The 25,302-nt window shown below is 38.0% G+C and overlaps 1 protein-coding gene across 1 annotated transcript in view; it reads right to left on the bottom strand.

Moving 5' to 3' along the window:
* Positions 1-2,181: 2,181 nt before the first annotated feature.
* Positions 2,182-25,302, bottom strand: part of LOC107741099 (mediator of RNA polymerase II transcription subunit 12-like) — a 42,173-nt gene continuing 19,052 nt past the window's right edge. Inside the window, exons 12-31 of the mRNA XM_016553692.1 lie at positions 25,053-25,197; positions 22,805-22,925; positions 19,428-19,538; positions 19,218-19,321; positions 18,749-18,931; positions 18,309-18,488; positions 16,656-16,727; positions 16,404-16,564; positions 16,060-16,221; positions 14,871-14,982; positions 14,697-14,786; positions 13,482-13,591; positions 13,260-13,395; positions 11,567-11,716; positions 11,124-11,483; positions 9,530-9,671; positions 9,173-9,375; positions 6,057-6,239; positions 4,957-5,038; positions 2,182-2,499 (exon numbers count right to left, since the gene is read on the bottom strand). Of these exons, the coding sequence (XP_016409178.1) occupies positions 2,462-2,499; positions 4,957-5,038; positions 6,057-6,239; positions 9,173-9,375; positions 9,530-9,671; positions 11,124-11,483; positions 11,567-11,716; positions 13,260-13,395; positions 13,482-13,591; positions 14,697-14,786; positions 14,871-14,982; positions 16,060-16,221; positions 16,404-16,564; positions 16,656-16,727; positions 18,309-18,488; positions 18,749-18,931; positions 19,218-19,321; positions 19,428-19,538; positions 22,805-22,925; positions 25,053-25,197 (2,845 nt within the window). The 3' untranslated portion in view covers positions 2,182-2,461. The remainder of the gene's footprint in view (positions 2,500-4,956; positions 5,039-6,056; positions 6,240-9,172; positions 9,376-9,529; positions 9,672-11,123; positions 11,484-11,566; positions 11,717-13,259; positions 13,396-13,481; positions 13,592-14,696; positions 14,787-14,870; positions 14,983-16,059; positions 16,222-16,403; positions 16,565-16,655; positions 16,728-18,308; positions 18,489-18,748; positions 18,932-19,217; positions 19,322-19,427; positions 19,539-22,804; positions 22,926-25,052; positions 25,198-25,302) is intronic.

The following is a 25,302-nucleotide window of genomic DNA, read 5'->3' on the forward strand; positions in this document are numbered from 1 at the left end:
TTTTGACATCAAGATTTCAAAAGCTTGTGGCTTGAAAGGGCTTAAAGATAGAGATCTAATGTAAATTAGAAAAATGTTGGGCATGACCGAAAGTTTATGTGGGGTGTAAATACAGGTGCATCTCAATAAATTAGAATGTCGTGGATCGGAGTTCTCCAGCGAGACTGTGATTATTAAAAATATATATATATATAGCCCGCAAATGATCTGTGAGCTGATTTCCAGCTACAAGGAGAAAAAGAGAAACAGATTATGCAGGAGGGAGATGCAGGGAACAGGGATTGGGTGTTCCGCAAAGAGAGTTGGAGGTAAATAATTTTGCAGTAACTGTAATGCTGATGTTGTGGCTGGTCAAGCAAATGTTTGTGCTTGTTTCTGTATGATATAATTCTTCATATATCTATTAAAATACTGATATTCTGGTCTATAACTCCTCCCCGAACTTCCCGCTGCCCTGTCCCCATGTTAAAATGCCCAACTTTACAGCAGAAAAAAGTATGTTTACAGCCTGGTACAAAAAATTATTTTGGTCTGTATAGCTAATTTTGCCCTTCATGACAACCTTTTTTATAACTCATCTGTTTAAATTATATTAAGCCTTAAAAGTTCTGCATAATTAAGGGCGTGGCCACTTGAGTGACAGGTGGATTGCCGCTGCTGTCACCACCGTCGAGCTAGGTGGGCGTGGTTTCAGCAACCAGCTCCCGCCTCTTTGCCCATTTTCGATTATCCGGGAGTGACGCGCAGCCAAGATGGCGACGGCCGGCTCCGCCCACTTTGAGCTTCAAAACCGCTCTTCAGAAACCTACGGGTGACGTCACGGACACTACGTCCATGTTTTTATACGGTCTATGGTTAACACCTGCTTCCCAAAGGAGGAGCCTTCTCGGATGATTACAGAATGGTGGAGGCTGTATCGGCGCTTCCGGTCTTAGTAGAGACATCTATAAAGCGCTGGAGGCCATAAGCGCATGCGTGCGCCTCACTAACGGGTTTGTACAAAGACACGTCCCGTGGAAGCTGGACCGGAACGATCCCGGAGAACTGCGGTGGCTTGATAGAGTGCCTCCGGGTGAATGGGATTCTCCTGCAACCTGTGGTGCCAGGGCTTGCCGAGAACATTTTATCCAGGTTGGGAGTCACGCCTAGGCCTGTCACGATAACAACTTTTTGTTGTGAGATATATTGCCCCAGAAATAATTGCGATAAGCGATATTATTGTCATTTTAAAGACTATTTTATGCCACTGAATATATAGTCATAATTTAACAGCATAATAATGCAAGAAGGCCTCCACACTTCCAAATGACAACAAACTTTTAATTCTTAAGAATATTTAGATCATGGAAATGAAGTATCAAAATATTAGATACCTTAAAAAACTTGAATAAATAGTAAATAAACATTTTCTAACAAAAAGTGCAAAGTAACAAGTAGAAAAAAAGAAAAATGCACAAAGAACTTGTATGGAGATTTTTCCCTGACCTTCTTTTCTCTGTAAATGAAGGGTGCACACTATTGCTGAAAAACACAATCACTACTCAGCAGTCAGATGTCCAGATGCACAAAGACAGACCTCTAAACAAGGCCATATCTGCAGATGAAACTTTGTTTGTAGAAGCTTTTTTTTAAATTTGAACGAGCACCTCATGACTACACCACGTTATGTAGGAGAAGCTGCTAAAGACACAGGCGCAAGTGGAATGTACAAAACATGGTGACATTAATGTTTAAGTAAATATAATGGGCGATATATTGCGTCACCAAAAATGATTGAGGTCGTGTACATATATTGCACGACAAGTCAATATATTGATTATTGCGACAGGCCTTGTCACGCCTGAGGAGAGAAGCTGGGTTTCTCTTAAAGGGGTCATATGATGCGATTTCAAGTTTTGCTTTCTCTTTGGAGTGTTACAAGATGAGACATGAAGGACGAGAGTGTGGGTTAGAAGGAAGAGCGCTGGTCTTGATTTGGGAGTGTTGTTTAGTCGTCTGGAGAGAAGAACGGTGAAACAGAAGACTCCCAAAAAGACGAGTCAAAATCGTAATGAATTCTTGAACCTTAGCATGATTTAATGCAGTAATCAAATATAACGATGCTGTTGGGGTTGCACAGAAACTGAAGCAGACAGTGATTTAAGGTCACACGCTATACAATGTACGACAAGGCATAAAAACTGACATGATTTTTTTAATGAGAAACACACGGAACTGAAAAATTGTACAAATTGAAATAAAATTAAAAAGGTTCCAATATTCTTATAATTTCCTGTACTTCTTTTTACATAAACTCTTCCATGGTTCACCTCGGAATGAATCCTCTATGACGGTCAGAAACACATGTCTACACGACTCTACTTCAGATTCTGTTCTTCTCTCAGAAAGCTCCGTGTAGCAGAGAATCCGCTAACGTGGACACAACTACTCTTTACCACTGGTGAAATGCATTCAGACGCTCTCAGAAATATGAGTTGGTGTTCTGTCCAGGTTGAGTACCTAGGGAAAGAAAAACGTCATTTCAATAAAGAAAAGGACAAATGTTTAAATATTGATGATTTGCATTCATAAAGAACAGCACTAAGAATGAAAACAATTAAATATAAAAAGTATGAATTTAGAACATACTAGGGTTGCCCCCAAACTAAAGATTTTTCTAGTCGACTGGTGGCTTAAACGACTACTAGTTGCATGTTTATATTAATTTGAATATTTACATATAGGGCCCTATGATTTCCACAATGCAGAAAACATGGACGGAATTGCAAAATCCAGTCATAAAAATAGATTTTTTTTGTATAATGCGAAATGTCACAGAATTTGCCAATTTTTGAATGAATAAATCGAATCAGAATGAGTCTGTGAACATTAAACCGCAAAAAAACTATTTAAATATGAATCCTGCATGTCTCTGAGTGAATTAATGGCACAGATTTTCTATTTAATTCAAGTGAGCTTCATTGGCATGACTTGCAAAGCATCGCCAAAACACTGACATATAATACACAAAGAAACGAGTCACTTCATAAGCATTTGATAGTTTCATTTCAGAAAAACTACTGTCATATCATATACTCACAGAAACTTAAAGGTCTTCTCGGCAACTCGTCATAATAAAAGTTAAGTTTAACTTGATAAAATTGTGACAGAAATATTTTACTTTTGTACAACAGAATGTATTTCTTAATACTACTACTGTAATACTACTACTAATAAGATGGTTATTAAAACTTTTTTTTTTTAAGGAATAATCACACAATTTTAACAGCACACCTGTTGTGCAGCACTTTGTTTGTCAAAAACTGGAAGGGTTTCATTTTCATTGGATTACAAGAAGAATTAAATGAATGTTTTATGCCTTCATTTGCTTACCAGGACAAACAAACTGTAAAATAAAACATTGCATAGAATAAATTGCTATTCAAAAAGTTTTATGATTTCAAGACAATAGCTTTTGATTTAAAAACTTAAATGTAACCATTGAAGTGAAATATATATATATATATATAAATAAATATGTATATAAAAAAAAAATAATTTGGGAAAAAAATAAAATGCATTTCATTTCATAGGGCCCTATATATACTTACGGAGCCTTTAATATATAGCCCATTTTGCACTCAAGCACACACATATGCAAATGTAATTACTGAATGTGTCGGAAAAAATAGCAAGCAGATATTTTAATTATTTATTAATAAACTAGTGTTGTCTGAGTCAGTGATGATGCTGACTTGCCATCTCCACAGTACAGTGACGCACATTTAAGAGAGAAATGCACCTTTCATATGGATTACATCATTTGTTTTCGATTTGAACTGCTTTGTTTAAAAGTAGACATTTCAGCTTTCTATATACATTTCTCATGTCTGTGAGGCAAGTAACCTATACACTGAGTTTCATTCATTTTGTGACACGCTCCAGTTGAGTTTTATTTTGCTGTTCATCCTGTTTGTTTACTTTACCAAAAGTTTTGTTGACATTGTGAGTGCATACATATAAAAGTAGAACCTTTACACTTTCAAGTGATGTATTACTCTGATCTGCATGAGCAAAAATGACAGCATTTTTCAAGTTGTCTCCACCAGAAAACAATGCCAGTGCAGTCGCACGTTAATAGCTTTCACTCAAACACTTGGATATGTGCCAGATAGCACACATTTATCTAGGTTAATGTTACAGTGAGCAGCTGAGTTAAGTTGCTATTAACATATTTCACTTACAAATGATAAGCCAAATTTGACTAACATTTAGTTGACTATTAGGGGACAGCCCTGCAAGATGTTGATATTGTCCAATCTCCTGCCATGAGCATTTGAACACTTATGGAGGTCAATGTATATTAGGGGTGTAACGGTACGCGTATCGTGTACCGAACGGTTCACAGGCAAATTCCAAATGGAAGTGACCATCCCTATCCCCTTGGAGTGGGGACTTTGGAGTGAGCAGGGCACGTGCGTGCCATTATGTAGTAGTTTGGAATGCACTTGGCAAAGGGAGCGACGTATTTCCTCATTATCTTCAGCTGGGATATTCCCGTGACAACGCAGCACGGTGATGCACATTCGCTGATGGACACCGGCATAAAAAAAATTAAAAAGTTTTATATATATTATTTTTTATATAGTATATAGCATATTTTAAAAACTTTTCAAAATATAAAATGTATGTTTATTTGCAACAGTTATGCTAACAACAATAAAAAGACATTTATGACAGTAAAACAGCGACATCTGCTGACGGACACCATGCTGCGTTGTCACGGGAACATCCCAGCTGAAGATAATGCTGAAATTACATCGCTCCGGATAGGGATGATCACTTCCATTTGGAATTTGCCCGTGAACCGTTCGGTGCACGATACGCGTACCGTTACACCCCTAATATACATTAAGCAAAAACACAACAGTGTGTCATGTCTGTTTGAAACGGAGTAATGTAAATATTGAAGCATACTTGAGAGCTGCTGCTGGAGCTGTCTGACCAGTGCTGCGGTCTGCTGCTGCTGCTGGGTCTGCTGCATGCCTTGCCGAGGGAACTGAGACAAAATACAGAAGAAAATATTCAGAATAGGGATGTCAACGATTAATCGATGATCGATTAATTGTCGATAAGAGATGCAATCGATTAGACATCCCTAATTCAGAATGTCCAAAAAGTAAAGCAATAAGCTACAGAAGCTTCTAGAACTGTTTTATAATGTCTATCTACTAGGGCTGTGACAATAAATCAATGCATCGTGAATCGAGAAATTATTCTGCATCAATTCAGAGATTTTCCAAATGCATGGCGATTCTTGAATTGATTCTGAGCTTAGTTTGTAACAGCAGATGGCACTGCGTGCTTTAGAAACAGCTGTACTCTGCTTGCTTACAATTCCTTGCACATGCACCACCTGAACCTAAATAATCATTCATACAGTTCAAAAAATGAAAATTCTGTCTAGATGAACGAAGGTCTTACGGGTTTGGAACGACACGAGGGTGAGTAATTAATGACAGAATTTTCATTTTTGGGTGAACTAACCTTTTAATCTCACGTCATAAAAGCTGAGGTGCAAGTACATAACCACTTACATGACTCAAGTACAAGCACAAGCACAAGCGCTCTTCTTCGTGAGCATTTAGGTGTGCATAGGGCTGGGCAAAAAAAATGGAATGCGATTTTCATGCGCATCTCGTCAGTAAAGCCGCTTCTGGTGATTAGTAGTAAATCTCCAGCACGTGCTTTCAGATGGAGCGGCATTTACTACACAGAGCCGTAGATCACTGACAAGCTACACAAAGATTTCACCAGAAGCGGCTTTACTGACGAGATGCGCATGAAAATCGCATTCCATTTTTTGCACAGCCCTAGGTGTGCAGTTAAAAACTAGCCTAGAGCGCCGTCTGCTGTTAAAAACTAAGCTCAGAATCGATCCCAGAGAGAATCGCAATGCATTCCGATAATCTCAGAATCGATCCACCAATCGCGATGCATCGATTTATTGTCCCAGCCCTACCATCTACCCATTTGTGTTTCAGTACATGGTGCATTTTAAAAGTACATGGTCTCACCATGGGCTGCATCCCCAGGGCCTGAGCGGGAGGCTGGGCTGCTGCCACCTGCTGCTGTTGAACCTGCTGCTGTTGAACCTGCTGCTGTTGAACCTGCTGCTGAGGCACCTGCTGCTGAGGCTGAACCTGCTGCTGCTGCTGCTGTTGCACTTGTTGCTGAACCTGCTGCTGCTGCACCTGCTGCTGTAAGACAAACACACAAATACAATAGCATTACAGGTGAATCGTTGAAATTTAGGCGTTACGTGAAATGTGCAGTATCCCACAATGTAGGGCTGGGCGATATGACCTAAAACCAAAACCTTGATTAATTGAACACTTTACCTTGATTACGATTATTGAACGATTTTTTGTTTATTTTTTTCGGTCCTCATAGTTCATTAAAGGTTTGTACTGTAAATATACTCAACTATTAAGGGTGGGATATTTTTTTCTAATGAAAGAGTGCATTTTTTATCTTTGTGATTTTAAAATAAATGAAGGAAACAAAGTATTTGTGGTTATTTGTTGAATATTTCAAACAATTAAAATCAAAGCTTGCTTGAAATGAAGACGTCTTATGAAAAGAGTCACATTTCAGTTTTATTGTAAAAAGCAAGTTTCCTAAAAAAAGAAAGAATTTTTTGCAAACAAAATAAATGAATATTGCCATGCCAAAAATAGAAAATAACAATTATCTCTTGCAAACAAAATACATTTTAAATACTGTCATGCGATAAGTAGAAAATGACTTGTATCTCTTGTAAATGAATATTATTTTAAATAATGCAATGTGAAAAACAGAAAATAATAACTTGCATCTCCTGTAAATAAATGTTTTAAATAATGAATGTAAATAGAGCCCTGCTGATTAAGAGAAAGAGCAGGGCACCATCTCCGTGATCTTGTCCTGTCATGCTATATGTGCAAGTATTTACTCTAGGTTCTTACTGGCCGTTCACACACAACACGTCTTTGCATCTAAACCCGCGATACGCAGCGCTCAGTAATGGTTTAAAAAGAAAAAAGCGCAGCACAGAACATATCTATGGTGCAGAATGCCTACTCCACCATGTTGCCGTTAAATACAAAATGGGGCATGCCAACTTGCTACTGTAAACAAAAGCTCACAACGCTTGCCCCGCCTCCGGGGTCTTCTGATTGGTCCACTGTTTTGGAACTGACATTGATGAGTGGCGCTGCGTGTAAAAGTTTAAATATTTTTAACATGCCACTCACGTGTGAGACGCTGCAAAAGACGCGAGTGCAGCGGTCATACACAAACGTATAGCGCCGACTACACAGGCGGTAGTAAGTTTTTAAGGGGAAAGTATTAACAGGATTAAAAAACTAAAATAACCGACATGGGAAAATTACGTTGGTTTCGATTTCTTTTCGATTAATTGTCCAGCCCTACCACAATGCATTGGTGGTGTACTTACTCGGAGAGCTGGATGCTGTCTGATCAGCTGCTGCTGTTGCTGCTGGGCTTGCTGTTGTTGTTGTTGCTGCTGCTGCTGCTCCATCATCTGATTGGGCCTCATGTTGGGGTGCATGCCCTGTGCTCCCAAGTGACCTTGACCCAGGCCGTGCATCATAGACTGCTGCATGGACTGATGGGAAAACCTGAAAGATGGTGAAAGTTGAGCTGATTTGTTTTACACTCCTTCAAAGTAGGGTTGTGCAGTATAACGTTACTAAATGAGTATGGGGTAACACTTTAGATTAAATGTGCAATATGTAATATTGATAACTAGTGGTTGAAATAGGTACTGCAGTCCAAATTCAAAACATTGGAGAGAGTTGGTTCTCCCACCCCACCCACATGTAAATACATGTAAATATTTTCAAAATATATACTGCATGTGTGTGTATTTATATATACATAATAAATATACACAGAACACACACATATATTATGTAAACAAAAACTTTTATTTTGGATGCGATTAATCGCGATTAATTGTTTGACAGCACTAATAATAATATAATAAATCAGGAAACTAGATGAGGTAAAATAAACCATGTGTAAGAGTTGACTTTCCGCGAGGGGCTGTCGCGCTGTTTTGTGTTTATTTTATTATTAAAAGTTTTGTGTTCGCCGGTTCCCTCCTCCTCCTTCCCGATCTACAGATGTTGTTACAACACCATTTAAAAAAAATAGTCTTATTCCTCAGAATTAGACTCACAATTGCAAGTTTCTTTCAAAACTGTGAAAAACTCAAAATCTCTCACATTTCAGAATTTATAATCTAAGGGAAAAACAATTGCTATAAAGTTGCAATTTTGTGTTATAAAGTTAGAATTTTGATATAAAAACAAGTAATTCCAAGACATAAAGTCAGAATTGTGAGATATAAACTTATAAAATAAGTTAAGAAAAATAGTTTACGAAAATAGTCTTTTTTCCCTCAGAACTGGACTCACAATTATGAGGTTCTCACAATTCTGAGAAAAAAAAGTCAAAATTGTGAGGAAAAAGTCAGAATTACGTTATAAATGATATACACTGGCAATTGCACGAAAAAAAGCCAATTTATTTCTCGCAATTGTGGATTTATATCATGTAATTCTGAGAAAAAAAATTAAGAATTGTGAGATAAAAAGGTTGCAACTCAATTTTTTATTTATTTAGTGGATTAAATGGACTGCCATATCCACATATTTAAACCATTTACATGCAATCAAGTCAAGCCATAATAATACTTGATGCCACGTCTGCGGTTTTACCACAGAATTGAAGCGGTCTCCCCAGAACACTATTTTGATGGAAGGGACCCCCAGTGGAGGGGAAAACCACAGAAAATACACAATTGTGCTAGTTCTGATTAGCACTTGGGCTGGTTTTGTTTTGCAGACCTGGCAACCCTGTTATTTTATCACCATTTGTTGTTTGCTTGTGGTATTTGAAGCAAGGTTTGGACCCGGAAATGGTGACGCATGATGCCAGACTTCTCCAAATCAAGTCATTAGTACTAAAAATGTGTGGGGCCTCTGCAGTACATGTTTGCCTGAGCAAGCACCACTCATTACAGGACATGCAATAAAATGACAAAGCAGATGAACTAATCAGACAACATAGAAGGAAACCAGGTGTGTTTTTGGTTTGGGGTCTTGATCAGTAAAACCAGACTCACCAGTCTGACCTGTAGCTGATGACGGAGAATCTGCCCCTGAGGCATGCTCTGTGGGGGCTTATAGCCCATCTGGAACTGCTTGTCCATTCCCATCATGTTGCCCATGCCAGCACCCGGCATATTAGCCATGCTGTAGGCGGGACGTGGAGGAATTTTGCCCATAGGACCCCTGGGACGGAAAGGGGGCTCTAAACCGGGGCCTCCTTAAGGGGGTAAAAATACGGGGAAAAAAAGCATAAAAGACAAGTAAAAAAAAATAATAGATGATGTCCTACATGCATATCATGATGCTAAAATTACTGAAACAACTGCTTTATGAGGTTAAACAGTAGAAGAGGTTAAAAGGCATGCACTGACCTGGTGGCAGAGGCTGGTTTTGGGCATACATGCTCATTGGAGGGTAGCCCATCCGGAAAGACAGGTTTGACTGGCCCATGTTTATCAGATCAGGAGCCATGCCCGGCGTGTACTGCATGACTGGGTTGTGCGGCTTGTAGTCCTAAACCACAGGAAATTATAGAAAACTTGATTTGATGACTTTTTAACTCTTTCGCATTCCGCCATTGACAGAATTTTCCAGCTTTGCGTGTGTTCACGGTTATACAGCAGGAGGCGCTATTTCACATCTTCTGAAAGAATATTCCTCTTGACCAAATACCAGGAAATGTGCCATACAAGTAGTCAAATGGTCAAGTGCAAAGACCTCAAGTATGGGTATTTGGACAAGACAGTTGAATACAGAGTCAAAAACATGGGCGGAGAAGCAGGAACAAGCAATTGCATATTTAAGCAAATGCATTTGTGAAATAACATGACCATCAAACAGCATATAAATCAAAACTCCCTAATGTTACGGAGTAAAATGTTGACTCGGGAAGTGGTATAGGACTGTGAAGCTTTGGGGGTTTTGATGGAAGCGATCGACTCCATCTATGGTTTAATCATCACTTTGAATCTGATCAAGACTTAGTCTTTTACAAAAACGTGATTTTTAAAATGTCGCTTTTTATAAAACCTGCCCACAGTGCTGATAAAAAAAATAATGCATGAAGCTAGAATCATTTGTTTGTTTGTTTAAAAGCAGATGCTCTGTTCTCTCTTTTGACATATTGCATGTTCAGATATTTATGGGTCAAAGACATTAAGATGTCCGCATCAAAAGAAATTTACAAAAGTGATTATATGTCCATAGAAAGCATATTAAATGTAAGTAAAGTGTCTACTTTTAAGGTTTCAAATACGTTTTTGGAGAATAAAATGTTAAAATTTGGTTTAAATAATGTTACTGTCATTCAGTGTAGCACAATATTTATGTAAAAATTCAAACAACATGCTTATTCTGACTTGTACATATTAAAATATATAAAAGAATAAGGGAGCATATTCAATTTTATTGTGTTTTGAATGAGTAAAAATTCTTACTGACAAATGGGCAAAACCTAGGATAGTGGCAAATTTTAAAAATGTACTAATTAGTATTTGGGGTGAAAGTAATTAGTCTTTTAATATGTCATAAATTGATTTTTGTTGTAAATATGCCTGACAAGATTGTTACACTGAATGACATTTTAATGGGTCTTTTCTGTAAATCAGGGAAAAATGTATGATATTTATTTTTTGCTCGAAAAAACAAAAACAAAATTGCAATTAAATTAAACAGAAAACTTTTACATTTTTTTGAGGGAAAAACAACAACAATTTAAAGCAGTATTACACTTATTGTTTTTATGCTTAAAACCTTTTTCATCTTTGACCCTTATACAATAAAATACTCTAAGGGACATGAAAATTTTGTGAAAATGATCAAAAATGCTGGCAAGTTTTTTTTTTTCATTTTATAAAAAAAAAAAAAGTATAAACACTAACAGGGAAAGATTAAAGAAGAAAAATACTTCTAAAGGATCTAATAAAAATATACACAGGAAATGCATTTTTTCCCCCTCATATGTACCTCTTGTTTATTTGCAGATGTCTGTTTCTTTTTCTTTTTCTTCTTTGCGGTGTCAGGTGCGACATTAGAGACGCTCTTCTCCGGCTTCCCTGGATCCACCTTCTTGTCCGGCTCAGGAGGCACGGGTGTGGGTGGCTCCTCCTCCTCTTGGGGCAGGTTGAGGGGCGCCAGGTAGTAACTGCGCTGTTTGGGCTTTATGTGAGTGTGGTAAAGCAGGAGCCGCTGCTGCTCCTCATATTTCGTGACTTTGCGGTCGACCCGCACGGACCCAAACCAGCCCCAGGACAGCGGAGCCGAGTACTTCAGGCCCTCGAACACATCCCAAGGGGAAATCTTCTGCTTAGTCGACACCTGAAGACCCTGTATGTGAGAAATCACAGTGCAAAGGTAAGCGAATGGCCAGAAGCTGAGCAGTGCTACAACACTGATAAGCTGCTACGTACCTCTTTTTCGAATCCAGCAATTTTGTTGCCCTTTGTGTCAATGAGTGACCCCTGGGGCTCACAGGTGATGACGTCACGCGTCTGCTTGGGCAGAGGCAGCAACTGACGCACTTTCTCCAAGCTCTCGGACTGACGCTCACCAAGCTCTTTCTGCAGGGCAAAGCATTTCCAGAAGAAAAGTGAGTGTCACTTGCCTGTGCAAAATCACTGCCATGATGATAAAATGTTGCTTATTACAGTTGCTGTAAGTTCTGAGGGGTTCTGTGCAGTTTTAGGTACACTACCATTTAAAAGATTTGGGGTCAGTAAGATGCTTTTGAAAGAAAGCATTCACCAAGCTGCATTTAACTGATTAAAAATACAGTAAAAACAGTAAAATATTATTGCAATTCAAAATAACTGTTTTCTATCTGAATATATCTTAAATGCAATGCAAAGCTGAATTTCCAGCATCATTGTTCCAGTCTTAAGTGTCACATGATCCTTCAGAAATCACTCTAATATGCTGATTTGCTGCTCAAGAAACATTTCTGATTATTATCAGTCGAAAAAAGTTGTGCTGCTTAAGATTTCTGTGAAAGCCATAATAAAAAAGGCAAATGTTTTTTCAGGATACTTTGATGAATAGAAAGCTCAAAAGAACAACACTTATCTGAAATTATTATAAATGTCTGTTACCTTTGAGCAATTTAATGCATCTTTACTGAATAATATGACAGCTTTTTAGTGCCACATAAACAATAAAAAAAAAAATCTAAGATTACGAAATTAAAGTTGTAACATTTTGGGAATAATGTCAAAATATTTTAAGAATAAAGTCATAGCATTATGGGATTAAATTTGTAGTACTTTAAGAATAAAGTTATAACATTTTAAGAATAAAGTCATAGCATTATGAGATTAAAATCATAACATTTTGAGAATAAGGTCTTAATACTTTAAGAAAGTCATAGCAATAAGAATCTAAAGTAGTAACATTTTAAGAAAACAGACGTGTCATTTTGAGAATAATGTAATATTTTGAGAATAAAGTCATATCATTATGGGATTAAAGTCATAACATTTTAAGAATAAAGTCAGCATTATGAGAATAAAGTCATAATATTTTGAGAATAATGTAGGAATATTTTAAGAATAAAGTCATAGCATTATGTGATTAAATGTGTAGTACTTTAAGAATAAAGTTATAACATTTTAAGAATAAAGTCATAGCATTATGAGATTAAAATCATATAGTCATAGCAATACAAGATTAACTACCATAATATTTTAAGTATAAAGTAGAATATTGCGTGAATAAGGTTAATTTATGTGACATTTGCACCACCTACTCCACAAAAAAATGTCTGTAATGTCCAACCTTTCATTCTTCACATGTATTTAACATTAAAAACAAGAATAAAAAGGTTAAACTCGTTAACTTAAGTTACATTGTTGTCTTTTGCAGAGGTAAATAACGTTATGTGACTATTCATATGCTGTTTTATAGACATATAAATGATTGGAAATAATATTTCACATCTTCATGTGCATCAATTATTAATAGCACACCAGCCACCCAATAATCGCAATAAGCTTTGCACTTTAATATAACACAAATTCTCAGCTTTCAAATTCTCTGCGCTCCTTACTGACTTGACTAAGTAAAGCCTATTCCGGCTTTCTAAGCAGTGTCAGTATGTCTCAGTCTCACCCTGAGCTTCTTGACCAGGTTCATGTAGGCCCTCTTATTCTCCTCCATGCTGCCCTGAGAGATGCTGGACATGTCAGCCGCCAGAGTGCCGTTAATCAACACGCTCAGCATGTCTAACACCGTAGTGAAGAGCTCACTAATGGAAAACAACAAACATCATTCAAATTCGACAGCATGGCAAAGGTTGATCAGAGACTGAATGAGGGGAGTGTCAGATCTCACTTGTTAGACTGCATGTCCACTGTGCCACTGCTGATGATGTCCAGCAGAAGCACCGCCCACTCCGTCGTCTGCTGTGTACTTCGCTGCACCGTATCAAACATCCCACCCACCTATAGACCACGTGACACAAAATAACAAATGAGCTCAGTGCAGTTTAACCACATCATGGAAGGGTTGGGTATCATTTGAATTTTACTGATTCTGATTCCGATTCTTATCAATTCCTAGTTTCGATTCCAATAAGATAAAAAAAACATTTAGAAGTCAAATATTTATTCTGTGTCTTTTTGCAAAGCATTCCGTTGCAGCTGAATAACATGAGCAAACACCAGCAGCCTACAGAACACTTACAAGAGGAACTTGTGCTTATGCTTTCAACAAAATACCACAGCAAAAACAACTAGACGTATACATTTCAAATATTCGAGTGTCAAAGACAAGTAAACAGTCAGTAATAAAATAGGAACAAACAAATCAATTAGCATTAGCACAAATAAATATAACTGAACCAAATGTCAGGTACAGAAACTGTAATTAAAAGCTTAAAGTATAGTTTTCTTTTCATAAATAAAATCTAGATTAATTGAAGTTATTAAAGGTATTCAGTCAAGAACAGTGAATGATTTTCTTTTGTTCTTTGATTAACATTATTGACAGGCAGCGCGTTTATTAGGCTGCCGTCTCTTTAACACCGAACGCACACAGATCTGAAAATACTGTAGAAGTGAGTTTTCTTGCTCATCTGTTTACGTTCACTTAAGACAAAAACGGCTGTGTTTATGATGATGTACTGACGCAGTTTTCTGCATACTGGTCGATAAATATGAAAGAAGTCATACTGAGTCAGTGGAAATGCACAGAACGATTCGAGAACGGACACAAACCGGGAACGCTGCACGCAAACAAGGCGCAAGTTCTTTCCGTTCCTGCACTTTAAATCACATTTAAATGCGAATGCAGGAATCGTTAAGCAGAATCGAAATGCACATGTCTTATCGAGTACCCAGTTCTTGGAAATTTCTAAAATGGAACTGGTTTTCGATACCCAACCCTACATCTCGGTGACTTTCATTTGTCTTTTAGGCAGAGTTTAACCCTTAGGCACACAATACAAGGAAATGAGATTGATGAGAGGCAGATCAACACACAGATTGTACTTGTTTGGTCAGCCTGAAGGCAGATGATGTATGAGAGAAAGAGATAACGGTTGCGCACCAGATTGAGTCGCAGCTTCAAGGCCTCGTGCATCATCTGCTTGGCCTTGCAGTCGTCCTGGTACTGGTCCTCACGCCAGTTAGTCACAATCTGATAGGATAGGAATACATCACATCAGTCCACAGAGATGAGGAGCATTGACTGACAGTGACACGGTGTGTGTTGATGAGTTACCTGCTGGACTTGGCTGTAGAGGGAAGTCAGGAGACCCTCTCTCTGCTCGTCTTGTCCTTTGAGACACGTCAGCACCAGAGAGAGGAAGGGCTGCTGGCTCAGGAGAGACATACTGAAAGAGAAAAGAAAACAAAGGAAATGGTAATTCTCGTTAGCACAGTCACACTTGTTAATTATTGTGATAAGCACAAAACAAAAGGCATGCACAAATAGTTTTTTTTTTAAGTTTAAACTCATAAGCTGATGATACACGTGGCAACTTTTTGAGCAATTTTGTCAGGCAACTTTTTTAAGCAATATTTCTTGGGTACTATCCCATTGAGAATGGGTAACAAATTTCTAACTGGATACTTTAGATCGATCATGGGCCCTGTGTCTCACCTGGTTGACAGCAACACCGCCTAAATTTGCCCGGCAACATTGCTCAAAAAGTTGCCCCGTGTATCATCAGCCTTATTGTTAAGTGCTACAAAATATTAATAAGTTATTTAGAATCAAACCTACACTACTGTTCACAAGTTTGGGGTCAGTAAGAGTTTTAGTGAAAGACCCTTCAAATAAACCTTATGTTTCTAGAGGTATTCAAAAGAGGTAAAAACACGTATTTTAATTATTATAATTGATATTTAATAGATGTTAAAATCAAAAGATGTTATATTTTTATATATGTGTGTGATTAAGTATAGTAGTATGATTGTAAAGACATTTATAATGTTCATCAAAGATACTATAACTAAATCACAGTTCAATATTAAGCAGCACAACTGCTTTTCAAATTGATAATAAGAAATCACCATTTTAGAATGATTTCTGAAGGATCACGTGACACTGATGCTGAAAAATCTGCTTTTCATCACAAAAATAAATTACATTTTAAAATATATGAAAATGAAAAAAAATTTTTTAAAGCCTTTGTGAGCATAAGAGATGTCTTTCAAAAACATAAAAAAAATACAGCCAGTCACAAGCTTTTGAATGGTAGTGAATATTTTAAAATGCATTGTGTGTGTGACAGGACAGGGCTGGCCTCTCAGAGGGCAGTATACTTTTGTTGCTTTAAACGAACCAACTTCGTTTAAAAAAACTAGTGAGCAGCATATCTAGTCAATATGTTTAGGTACGTTTGAGGCGCTAAACATCAAGAGAAAAGCAACAGTGTAAATGCTACAGCAGCTTAAAAGTCTAGTACCTTTTTTGTTTCTGCCGATCTCTTTCTTTCCTTGAGGAGGGTCCCAGGTGCTGTCCCTTCTCCAGCTCTTCACCGGCGGCCTTCAACACGTGACCCTGCACTGAGGTGGGCAGCCTACCAATCAGAGGGGCCACTAACCAGACCCCTGAACGCTCGGAGGAACTGGAGGAAACACAACAATAACAACAGTATTTGAGAAACACGCAGGGCACCGCTCTCTTCTTACAGCATAGACACATTGATAGGAACATTGATTGGTGTTGTTTGAAGAAGAGAAGGCCGGTCCATCAATTCCATCAAGCTGAAAGTAAATAAAACACAGAGCAATGATTGGGGTCACCGACCTGAGCACAGGTTTGAGTTTGCTGGCACTGTTGCTATTGGAGACGGAGCTGCCAGAAACCGCAGAGCCATTCCAGGTGGGGTTACTAGAGTTCATCTCAGCAGACTTCTGGAAAACCTCAATGGTGGCCTTGGCTATGTTCTCCAGAAGAGAATACAGCTCCTGCAAAGAGTGGGTTCAGATGTACAAATCTTAAAGAAAAGAAGAGAAATTGTCAAGCGGAGATGAACTCAGCAAACACGCTTCGGCTTACGTTATTCGAGCTTTGCTTGATCATGAGCTGCAGCTCGAGAGAGGACTGTCTCATGGTCCACTGGTCCATGTTCTGTAAGCAGAAAAACAGACGGAATATGGAAAGAATGCTTTTAAAGCAATCAAAGCAGAGCTTAAGAGCCCCAGCTGGATGTTAATTGCGAGGGGCCCCATCTTCACAGTCTATTAAGATGAAAACCAATCCAGAATAATGAGCTGCTGTGAGACCCACACAAATCATTAATGGCTTAAAGGCTAAAGGGTGTGAAATGAATAATTAAGCTCGGGGAAATGACTGTCTGTTCATCCTCTGCTGCTCTTCCATCGCTAACAGCGATGTCTAAAACACCCTTCATGTGCGCAGGCCTGGTCTACTGGGTTTTAAAGCTGAAATGTATATGTTCTGCACTGAGAGCATCACCAAATGGAACTGCAAAATCAATGACTGTTTTCAAACAGGTTTTCAGAACACTCCTCCCTAAATGTGTATAAATATAATATATTGCAGTGTTTTCCCACAATTCTGTCTGACTATGGTGGGTGGACACCAAACCATCTAAAAGTTAGAAAATCCCTTATCAGTTTGTTTGCAGTGCTTTAAAGTGGTCTAAAAACTCTTTTTTTGTTGTGACAGTGTCAGTCCACATCACATTCTTTTGTATTATTTTATAATAATAAAATTACATTTAAATATCACAGCACATGCAGAGACTGAGTTTTCTGCATTTACTGTGAACCGAGCTGCTCTGGGACACATTAAAATATATAGCCTAATTAATTTTATTTATTCACTTTTTAACGCCATGTTAACATCAAGGCTATTTTCATGGCGATCTCTGAATAAATTATACAAGGTATACAATTCACAAAAGATTCTAAAAGACATTTCAGATGTACACTAGACGAAAATTCTAAAATACATTCAGGTGATACATTTTTAAATAAATCAGTTAGACACACCTCTGAATAAAACCATTGTCTATTTACATTAAAAACAGTGCAATCCAATAAAATGTTTCACAGTCATTTTAGTTTGGCAGCCTAATTTATTAAATGCTAGATACTTTGCCAAAGCAACAGCGAAAAACACAATGTTAGAGGTCTTTTGTTATTATACTGGTTCAGTATGAAACTGTGGTGGGACAGATTAGGCCATATGTTGATTAACTGATTTATTTATTTTTTTTTAGCATATTGATCAATTGTGTGGTGTATTTATTTTTTTTTTTTAGATCAGTGCTTGTTCTGGTTGATCATGTGATCTCCTAATTCATCATGTGATTTCTTAAATCAGGATGGCTCCTAGTTCCAACATTGTTAACTTGGCATTGAAAATGGTCAACATGTGACCGAAAAGTTTGCCTTGTTTTTTCAGTAAATTGCTTACACTGCTTTCATCTCGCTTGTGACTTATTGATTTTTTGGGAGTGTGCATACTCTACTTTTTGGGGCAGATTAGGCCGCCATGGTCTAGGTAATTAAAGGGAAACATTGTACAACTTAAATAATTAAAGTAATATTTAAATTTATTTAAACTAATAGTTTAGATGTAATGTGAAAATCTAAAAATTAATTAAAAATTAAAATACTACTATAAAAAGCTTCGTCAGCTCAGGAGCAGATGTTCTGATGGGGTCATGTGAGAGCGTGTGACCTGCAGGATCCGTTTGATGCGCTGTCTCTGAGGATTCTCGCCCTCCTCGCTGTCTAGCTGCCTGTGTGGGTAACAGATGAGCTGCAGCAAGCGCTGAGCCTGGATGTTCACCAGCACTGGATCCTGCAGAGCACTGCTGTCCTCCGACAGAGACTTCAGACACCGCTCACCCACCCACTCCTGAACCAGAGAGAAAATACAGCTAAATTAAATCTTAAGCGAAAGAAAAAAGTTAAATTTTTAAACTGGAAGGGAGCAGTGTGCTGCTGATCTTGATCACTTTTAGAGTGAATCAAGTCTGGCAGAAACAATTTTGGGTAATAGTGAGGGCACAGGTGTTTCTATCTTCACAACTTTAATCTATACTGATATTAAAAATAGGGATTATAACAGCTAAAATTCCTCCAAGGATGAGAATATGATTCTCTTAAAACCCTCACCTGTTGGCAGATGCTCTTCAGCACATACTTGGCGTAAACCACCAGACTGGCCGTTTCAATCGAGACATTACGTCCTCCGGATTTTTTGGACCCCATGTCATCCTCTCCGATGTCGTCCAATCCAGCAGAGTGGGAGAAGCCCGAACCCTTCAGCTCAGCGTCTCCTGGAGAAATAAGCACAAAGTCACAGTTTTTAGGGACCAATCAATTCTGAATGCATAAACTGCCAGCTGGGTCCCATTAGCTCCATCTCCCACTACAACTGGCTTTCTTCTCCTTTACTAAATCATTTCATGCCTTTTCTGGTCTTCTTGTGTTGTTTTCCAATTACTGGATATAGTTAAATCTTCTGGATGATCATCAAGACATTTTAATGGAATAGTTCACTGAAAAATTTAAATTTGATGAAAACGTACTCATCCTCAGGCGATTCAAGACGAGTTTGTTTCTTCATCATATTTGGAGAAATGTAGCATTGCATCACGGCAAACACGGCTCCCACCACAATGCTGTTCTGAGAAGCAGCCAGCAGGTGTCGGTCGCAGGACGATCTGATGCCCACTGTGGATTTGTCTGAAGACAGAAATATTATTCTCAGGTTTATAGTTACTGTCTAGAGTTGTTCAGGTGGGATGTGTAAAAGAGAGTGTGATTTACTTTATTTGGAGGGAGCTGTTACCTGATTTGGTGCCGTCTTGAGGACAGGGGTTGCGCTGTGGGGTTCTGAACAGATGAAGCAGGATCCTACATGTCAGTCTGGCTCCAGGTTCAGAATCCTGCTCACTACAGGCTGAACACACACACACACAAGGTTCTGAACAGATGAAGAAGGATCCTACATGTCAGTCTGGCTCCAGGTTCAGAATCCTGCTCACTACAGGCTGAACACACACACACACAAACGAACATGTCACAACCAGCGTCTTCCATAAAAAGTCACTGACCTCAGAATATGACCCCATCATTTCTGGCTCACAGCTGTGTGAACGCAGTACAAACAGAATGAGCCGATCACAATCCTGTATCCTGCCAGACAGACAGACCACCTGTGACTCAAACGAGCAGGATAAATAAACACCCGGGCAAAAGAATCCTTTGATGTACCCAGAAGGATCTTCAGAATTGATTTAAGGTGTTGGTTCAACCAAACACAAACACGTTGTCATGAATTGTCTCATGTTGTTCCAAACCGAATGACACAAATGTGACCCTGGAGCACAAAAGCAGTCTTAAGTCGCTGGGGTATATTTGTAGCAATAGCCAAAAATACATTGTATGGGTCAAAATTATCTATTTTTCTTTTATGCCAAAAATCATTAGGATATTAAGTAAAGATCATGTTCCATGAAAATATTTTGTAAATTTCCTACTGTAAATATATTAAAACTTAATTTTTGTTTAGTAATATGCATTGCTAAGAACTTCATTTGGACAACTTTAAAGGCAATTTTCTCAATATTTAGATTTTTTTGCACCCTCAGATTCCAGATTTTCAAATAGTTGTATCTCGGCCAAATGTTGTCCTATCATAACAAACCATACATCAATGGAAAGCTGATTTATTCAGCTTTCAGATCATGTATAAATCTCAATTTCGAAAAATTGACCCTTATGACTGGTTTTGTGGTCCAGGTTCACAAATGTTGAAAAATGTACACAGAAGGTAGACAGATAGAGCTAATCAAATACAGTAAATGGAACCTCAAACATGTTTGTGATGAGAACAAACCTCTTTGATTCAAGCATGTCAAGCAAGTTAGAGCTCATCAAAAATTATAAATGGAAGCTCAATGTGTGTGTGTGTGCCGATTAATGTTTATATGTGAATAAAAGACTAGCCTAAATTAAATCTGTTCATCATATAAAGTGATTCTCATGGAATCCTCTCACGATGTCTTTATTAATTTTTTCAAATTTTGGTTGCATAAGCATTCGATGGTTGGACAAAAATGATTTGAGAATATTAAAACTACATTTCTGTTTGAAAGATGTATACAAGTCTTATGGTTTGAAATGACGTGAGGGTGAGTAAATGAATTGAGTAAATGAGTAAAATATTTATTTTTTATTTTTGGGTGAACTATCCCTTTAAATTCTTGCACATGGTTCTCGGATGGTTTCAGAAGACTTGAAAGGTAGCGCACAAGTTATATGGACTATTTTTATGAATTTTGCCAATTTTGAAGTTCAGAAGCTCCATTGTGAGAACAAGTTTGGAATGATATGAAGGTTGAGTAAACAATGAAAATTTAAATTCAAATTACATTTAAAAACAAATAACAGGAACACAAGAGTTAATGTGATTGCAAGGTGTGCAAGACAAGGTGTGATTGCCATATTTCAGTGAGATTATTAAATTATCATTTGCTTTAGAGGAAACCTTGAATGGAACAGAATCCCACCAGAAAATAAAAAGTTATTGTGGATTCTCTAAAAAACAAAACAAAAAAAAAGGTTGTTGTCAAATCAAAATTGTGAACATTTATAGGGAGTTTAGAGTTTAAAGGGGTCATATGATGCGATTTCAAGTTTTTCGTTCTCTTTGGAGTGTTACAAACTGATTGTGCATAGATAAGATCCCTGAAGTTGCAAAGACTAAAGACTCAAAACCAAAGAGATATTCTTTATCAAAGTTAAGACTCTGCCACGCCCCCCTAAAACGGCTCGTTCTAACACGCCCCCACATATCTACCTCACTATGTGGAAATATTAGCATAATGCCGCCCAAATGTGCACGCAAAGAAAGAAGGCATGGTTTCAGTAACAGCAGTTAGTGTTGACATTTATTTTGAAAGATGAAGCTCGTGATTATGGTAAGGGGCGTTACATTTCCGACAGGTGCTTGTGGTGTTCGGCCAATCACAGTGCACTGGGTCAGCTGGCCAATCAGAGCGGACTGCGCTTGTCAAAGGAGGGGGCTTTGTAGAAAACGAAGCGTTTGAGAGAGGCGGGGCATAGAGGACCTACAATAATGTACAGTATTTGAAAAATAATGTGTTTTTTGAACATTAAAGCATGTCAACATATTCTGTTACACCAAATACACAAAATAATGATCTTTAAAAAAGCATCATATGACCCCTTTAAATTTGGCATTTAAGTATTGATTTCTTGGTAACACTTGGTAAGGCCATTATGTACAATGCATTCTAAAAGTATTCATAATGCAGCTTGTAATGCATTATATATTTTCATAAATAATTGTAACTAAAGTTAAAATGCATTATAATATTTGAATGTTTGACTGCCATGCATTTTAATGTATTATCCTTTCTAACAACGAATAGCTAAATGTTATAATGTATTGTAATATTATAATGTAAACAACTTTGGTTTCAATTATTCATGAGATCATACAACATATTACAAGGTGCATTACAAGGCATAATTAATGCATTAAAACTACTTTTATAATGCATTGCATACAAAGGCGTTTGCAAATGCATTGCAAAAAAGTGTTATCGATTTTTTTTCAACATCAACCTGCCCTGGGACTACAGATGAAAATGATCCACCCTGTCTAAATCTGGCACATTTTATAACAACTTTAAGTGACGTAAGTAAGTGAGTGACGTGACGTGGCCAAGTATGGTGACCCATACTTGGAATTAGTGCTCTGCATTTATCCCATCCAAAGTGCACACACACAGCAGTGAACACACACACACCGTGAACACACACCCGGAGCAGTGGGCAGCCATTTTTGCTGCGGCGCCCGGGGAACAGTTGGGGGTTCGGTGCCTTGCTCAAGGGCACCTCAGTCGTGGTATTGAAGGTGGGAGAGAGCGCTGTACATTCACTCCCCCCACCTACAATCCCTGCCGGTACGAGACTCGAACCCGCAACCTTTGGGTTACGAGTCCGACTCTCTAACCATTAGGCCACGACTTTCCCACAGTATTATGGGAAATTTTATTATTATGTATTACTAATGTGCATTGTCCTTGATTAAATAAACACATTTTTAAAAAGAGACCGAGAAAGGAATATAACCGTATGCAGTGACTGTGTCTGTATGGCAGGAATACTGTGGGACATCAACTGAAAGAGCCATACCTGCATTCAGGAGGGAGGGAATGGCCACACAGCGCACCAGATCCTCCAGTAACAAACACTGCCGAGCTATCAGGATGGCAACGAATGTCGCCAGTGAGTCATGGAAAGACAGATCACTCACCTGCCAAAGAAAAAACATTCAATTACCACCAGGAACATCTAGTACAGCTAGCCTATTTAAAGGGATAGTTCACCCAAAAATAAAAATTTGCTGTTAATTTAGTCACTCTCAGGCCATCCAAGACAGTAAAGAAGATTCTTAGCTGAAACTGTAGTCCTTGGTGATTCATAAAATGCAAGTCAACAGCTACCTGTCTTTGGGAATTAAAAAAATAAATAAATAAAAGGCAATCCGTGGCTCCTGGCGATATATTGAGTTCTTATGAAGTGAAATGATTGGTCTGTGCAAGAAACTGAACATCATTTACAACATCATTACCTGTAATCCCTGAGACAGGGAAATCTGATTCTTTTACGCAAACTTTTTTTTGGGACAGTTCGTTTCAATGAAATTTGTTCAATTCACTAGTTCGTTTATGTAACCACACAATGACGTAACGTATATGCAATAATATATGACCCGTGCTGGCAAAACGCGCACGGTCTAATTTTGAGCTACAGGCAAAAGAAGTGAAAAATGTCAGTTTTGGTCGAATTTGAGGTTTTCACAAAAATGAGTTCATTAAGCCCTCTTCTAGCAATTCCTATGCTCCAAATAGTAATTAAACACCTAAAATGATTTTTATTAGTACATTCCAGCTTTGTGAATATTCATATCGAATTCTCTATGACATGAGTCCAAACCAGTGAAATATGATTTTCAAACCCATGCTGATGAAAACAAAACGATCGCGCTGACTGACATTTGCAAAGCGCGTGCATAAGACGCGATCTCCCTAAAGTACATTATTGCCAAATATGTCTTGGCGAGATCCACACAAACATAATCTGTTATGTCTTACATGAACATTTCGTTAATGCTTGGGGGAAAATCTGATGTGTAACATTATATTAGATCCATGCATTACAGTAGGTCTTAATCTACATCTGTCTCAATGTTAATCATACATTAAAAGAAAAGACAGAATCACTCGCTGCTCTTGATTAAACTACTGGTTATTTGCATCTTTGTTCTTATTTTTAATAACAAAGATAAAATAAGAAATAGCTATATTGTGAATAATAATATAGTAATTGTTATCAAGAAAAGAATTGGAGGAAAATATGCAATGTTGCTAGGTGATTTTGCTTTAACTCGATTTTTCTCTAAATCAACTCTGCTGACTCTATTGCATTCAAACGGCTGTCCAACAAGTCATATTGAAGGTATTATTAATGGAGAATGTGAAAATAAAAAGAACTCATTTTTGAAAATGTGCTCATTCCGACTCATTTTGCCAGCACGTGTCACATATTATTAAAGCACCCAATAATGGTGTGAAATGTGGATGTTTTACATGTCTGAAGCAAATAAAGTGAATAAACTAATCTGAACGAGTTCATTCATCACAGGATCAGATACGCCGCTATTTCGGCTCATTTCCAGTCAGAGTGAGTTTTGATTGAGTAACTTGTAGATCTGTGCTGCTGGAGCCGCGAACTGTTTCAGACGCTTCAGACTGATTTGGAGAACTGAATCAACTCGTTCACCAAAAAGCTAAAAACCGGTTCAAAAGAATAATTTGTTCGTGAACCAAACATCACTCCAGACCGTTTGCCTGAGGCTCTGGATTACAGGTAATAATGTTGTAAATAATGTTCAGTTTCTTGCACAGACCAATCGTTTCGCTTCATAAGACCTCAATATATCACCAGGAGCCACAGGTATTAATTTTTTGTTCCTTGATATACTTTTTTTCTCTCAATAATTGGTAGCCGCTGACTTGCATTTTATTAATTGCCAAGGACCAGGTTTCAGCTAAAAACTTCTTTACTGTTATACTGAAGAAAAAAAGTCACCTAAATCTTGGATGGCCTGAGGGTGAGTAAATTGACAGCAATTTTTCATTTTTGGGTGAACTATCCCTTTAAGACACCTACACATTTCACCAATCATCCATTGACTTGAGAAACATCTAGTTAACAAGAGCAACTACTAGGCATTTAGTGGTAACCTTGATAATGCAGTATTTTCATAGACAAGTAAAAAAAATTGAAACATGTTTTAGTCAGCACAAATAATAGTTAAAATGAGATCACATGGCTACAACAGATTAGCCGTCAAAGCAACAGATGAAAGCCGACTCACATCAACGTTGCAGAGCAGATCATTGAAGCCACAGTTGCCGTTGTTGGAAGAGCAGCAGAGAGCCTTGAGCACTCCCAACCACTCAGCGCTGAGAGAGCGACAGTACGCCGTCAGCTCCGCGCACAGGATCCCGATATCATTCACCCTGAAACAAACCACACAGCATTTGCTAACCGCAGGAGAGCAGGCGCAGTTACAGATGCCATGCAGCTGTTCTGCTATTACTGAAGATGCTTACGGAGAATAATGC

This window comes from Sinocyclocheilus rhinocerous, unplaced genomic scaffold, assembly GCF_001515625.1.
Source record: "Sinocyclocheilus rhinocerous isolate Xijiao unplaced genomic scaffold, SAMN03320098_v1.1 scaffold44, whole genome shotgun sequence".
Taxonomy (NCBI): Eukaryota; Metazoa; Chordata; class Actinopteri; order Cypriniformes; family Cyprinidae; genus Sinocyclocheilus; species Sinocyclocheilus rhinocerous.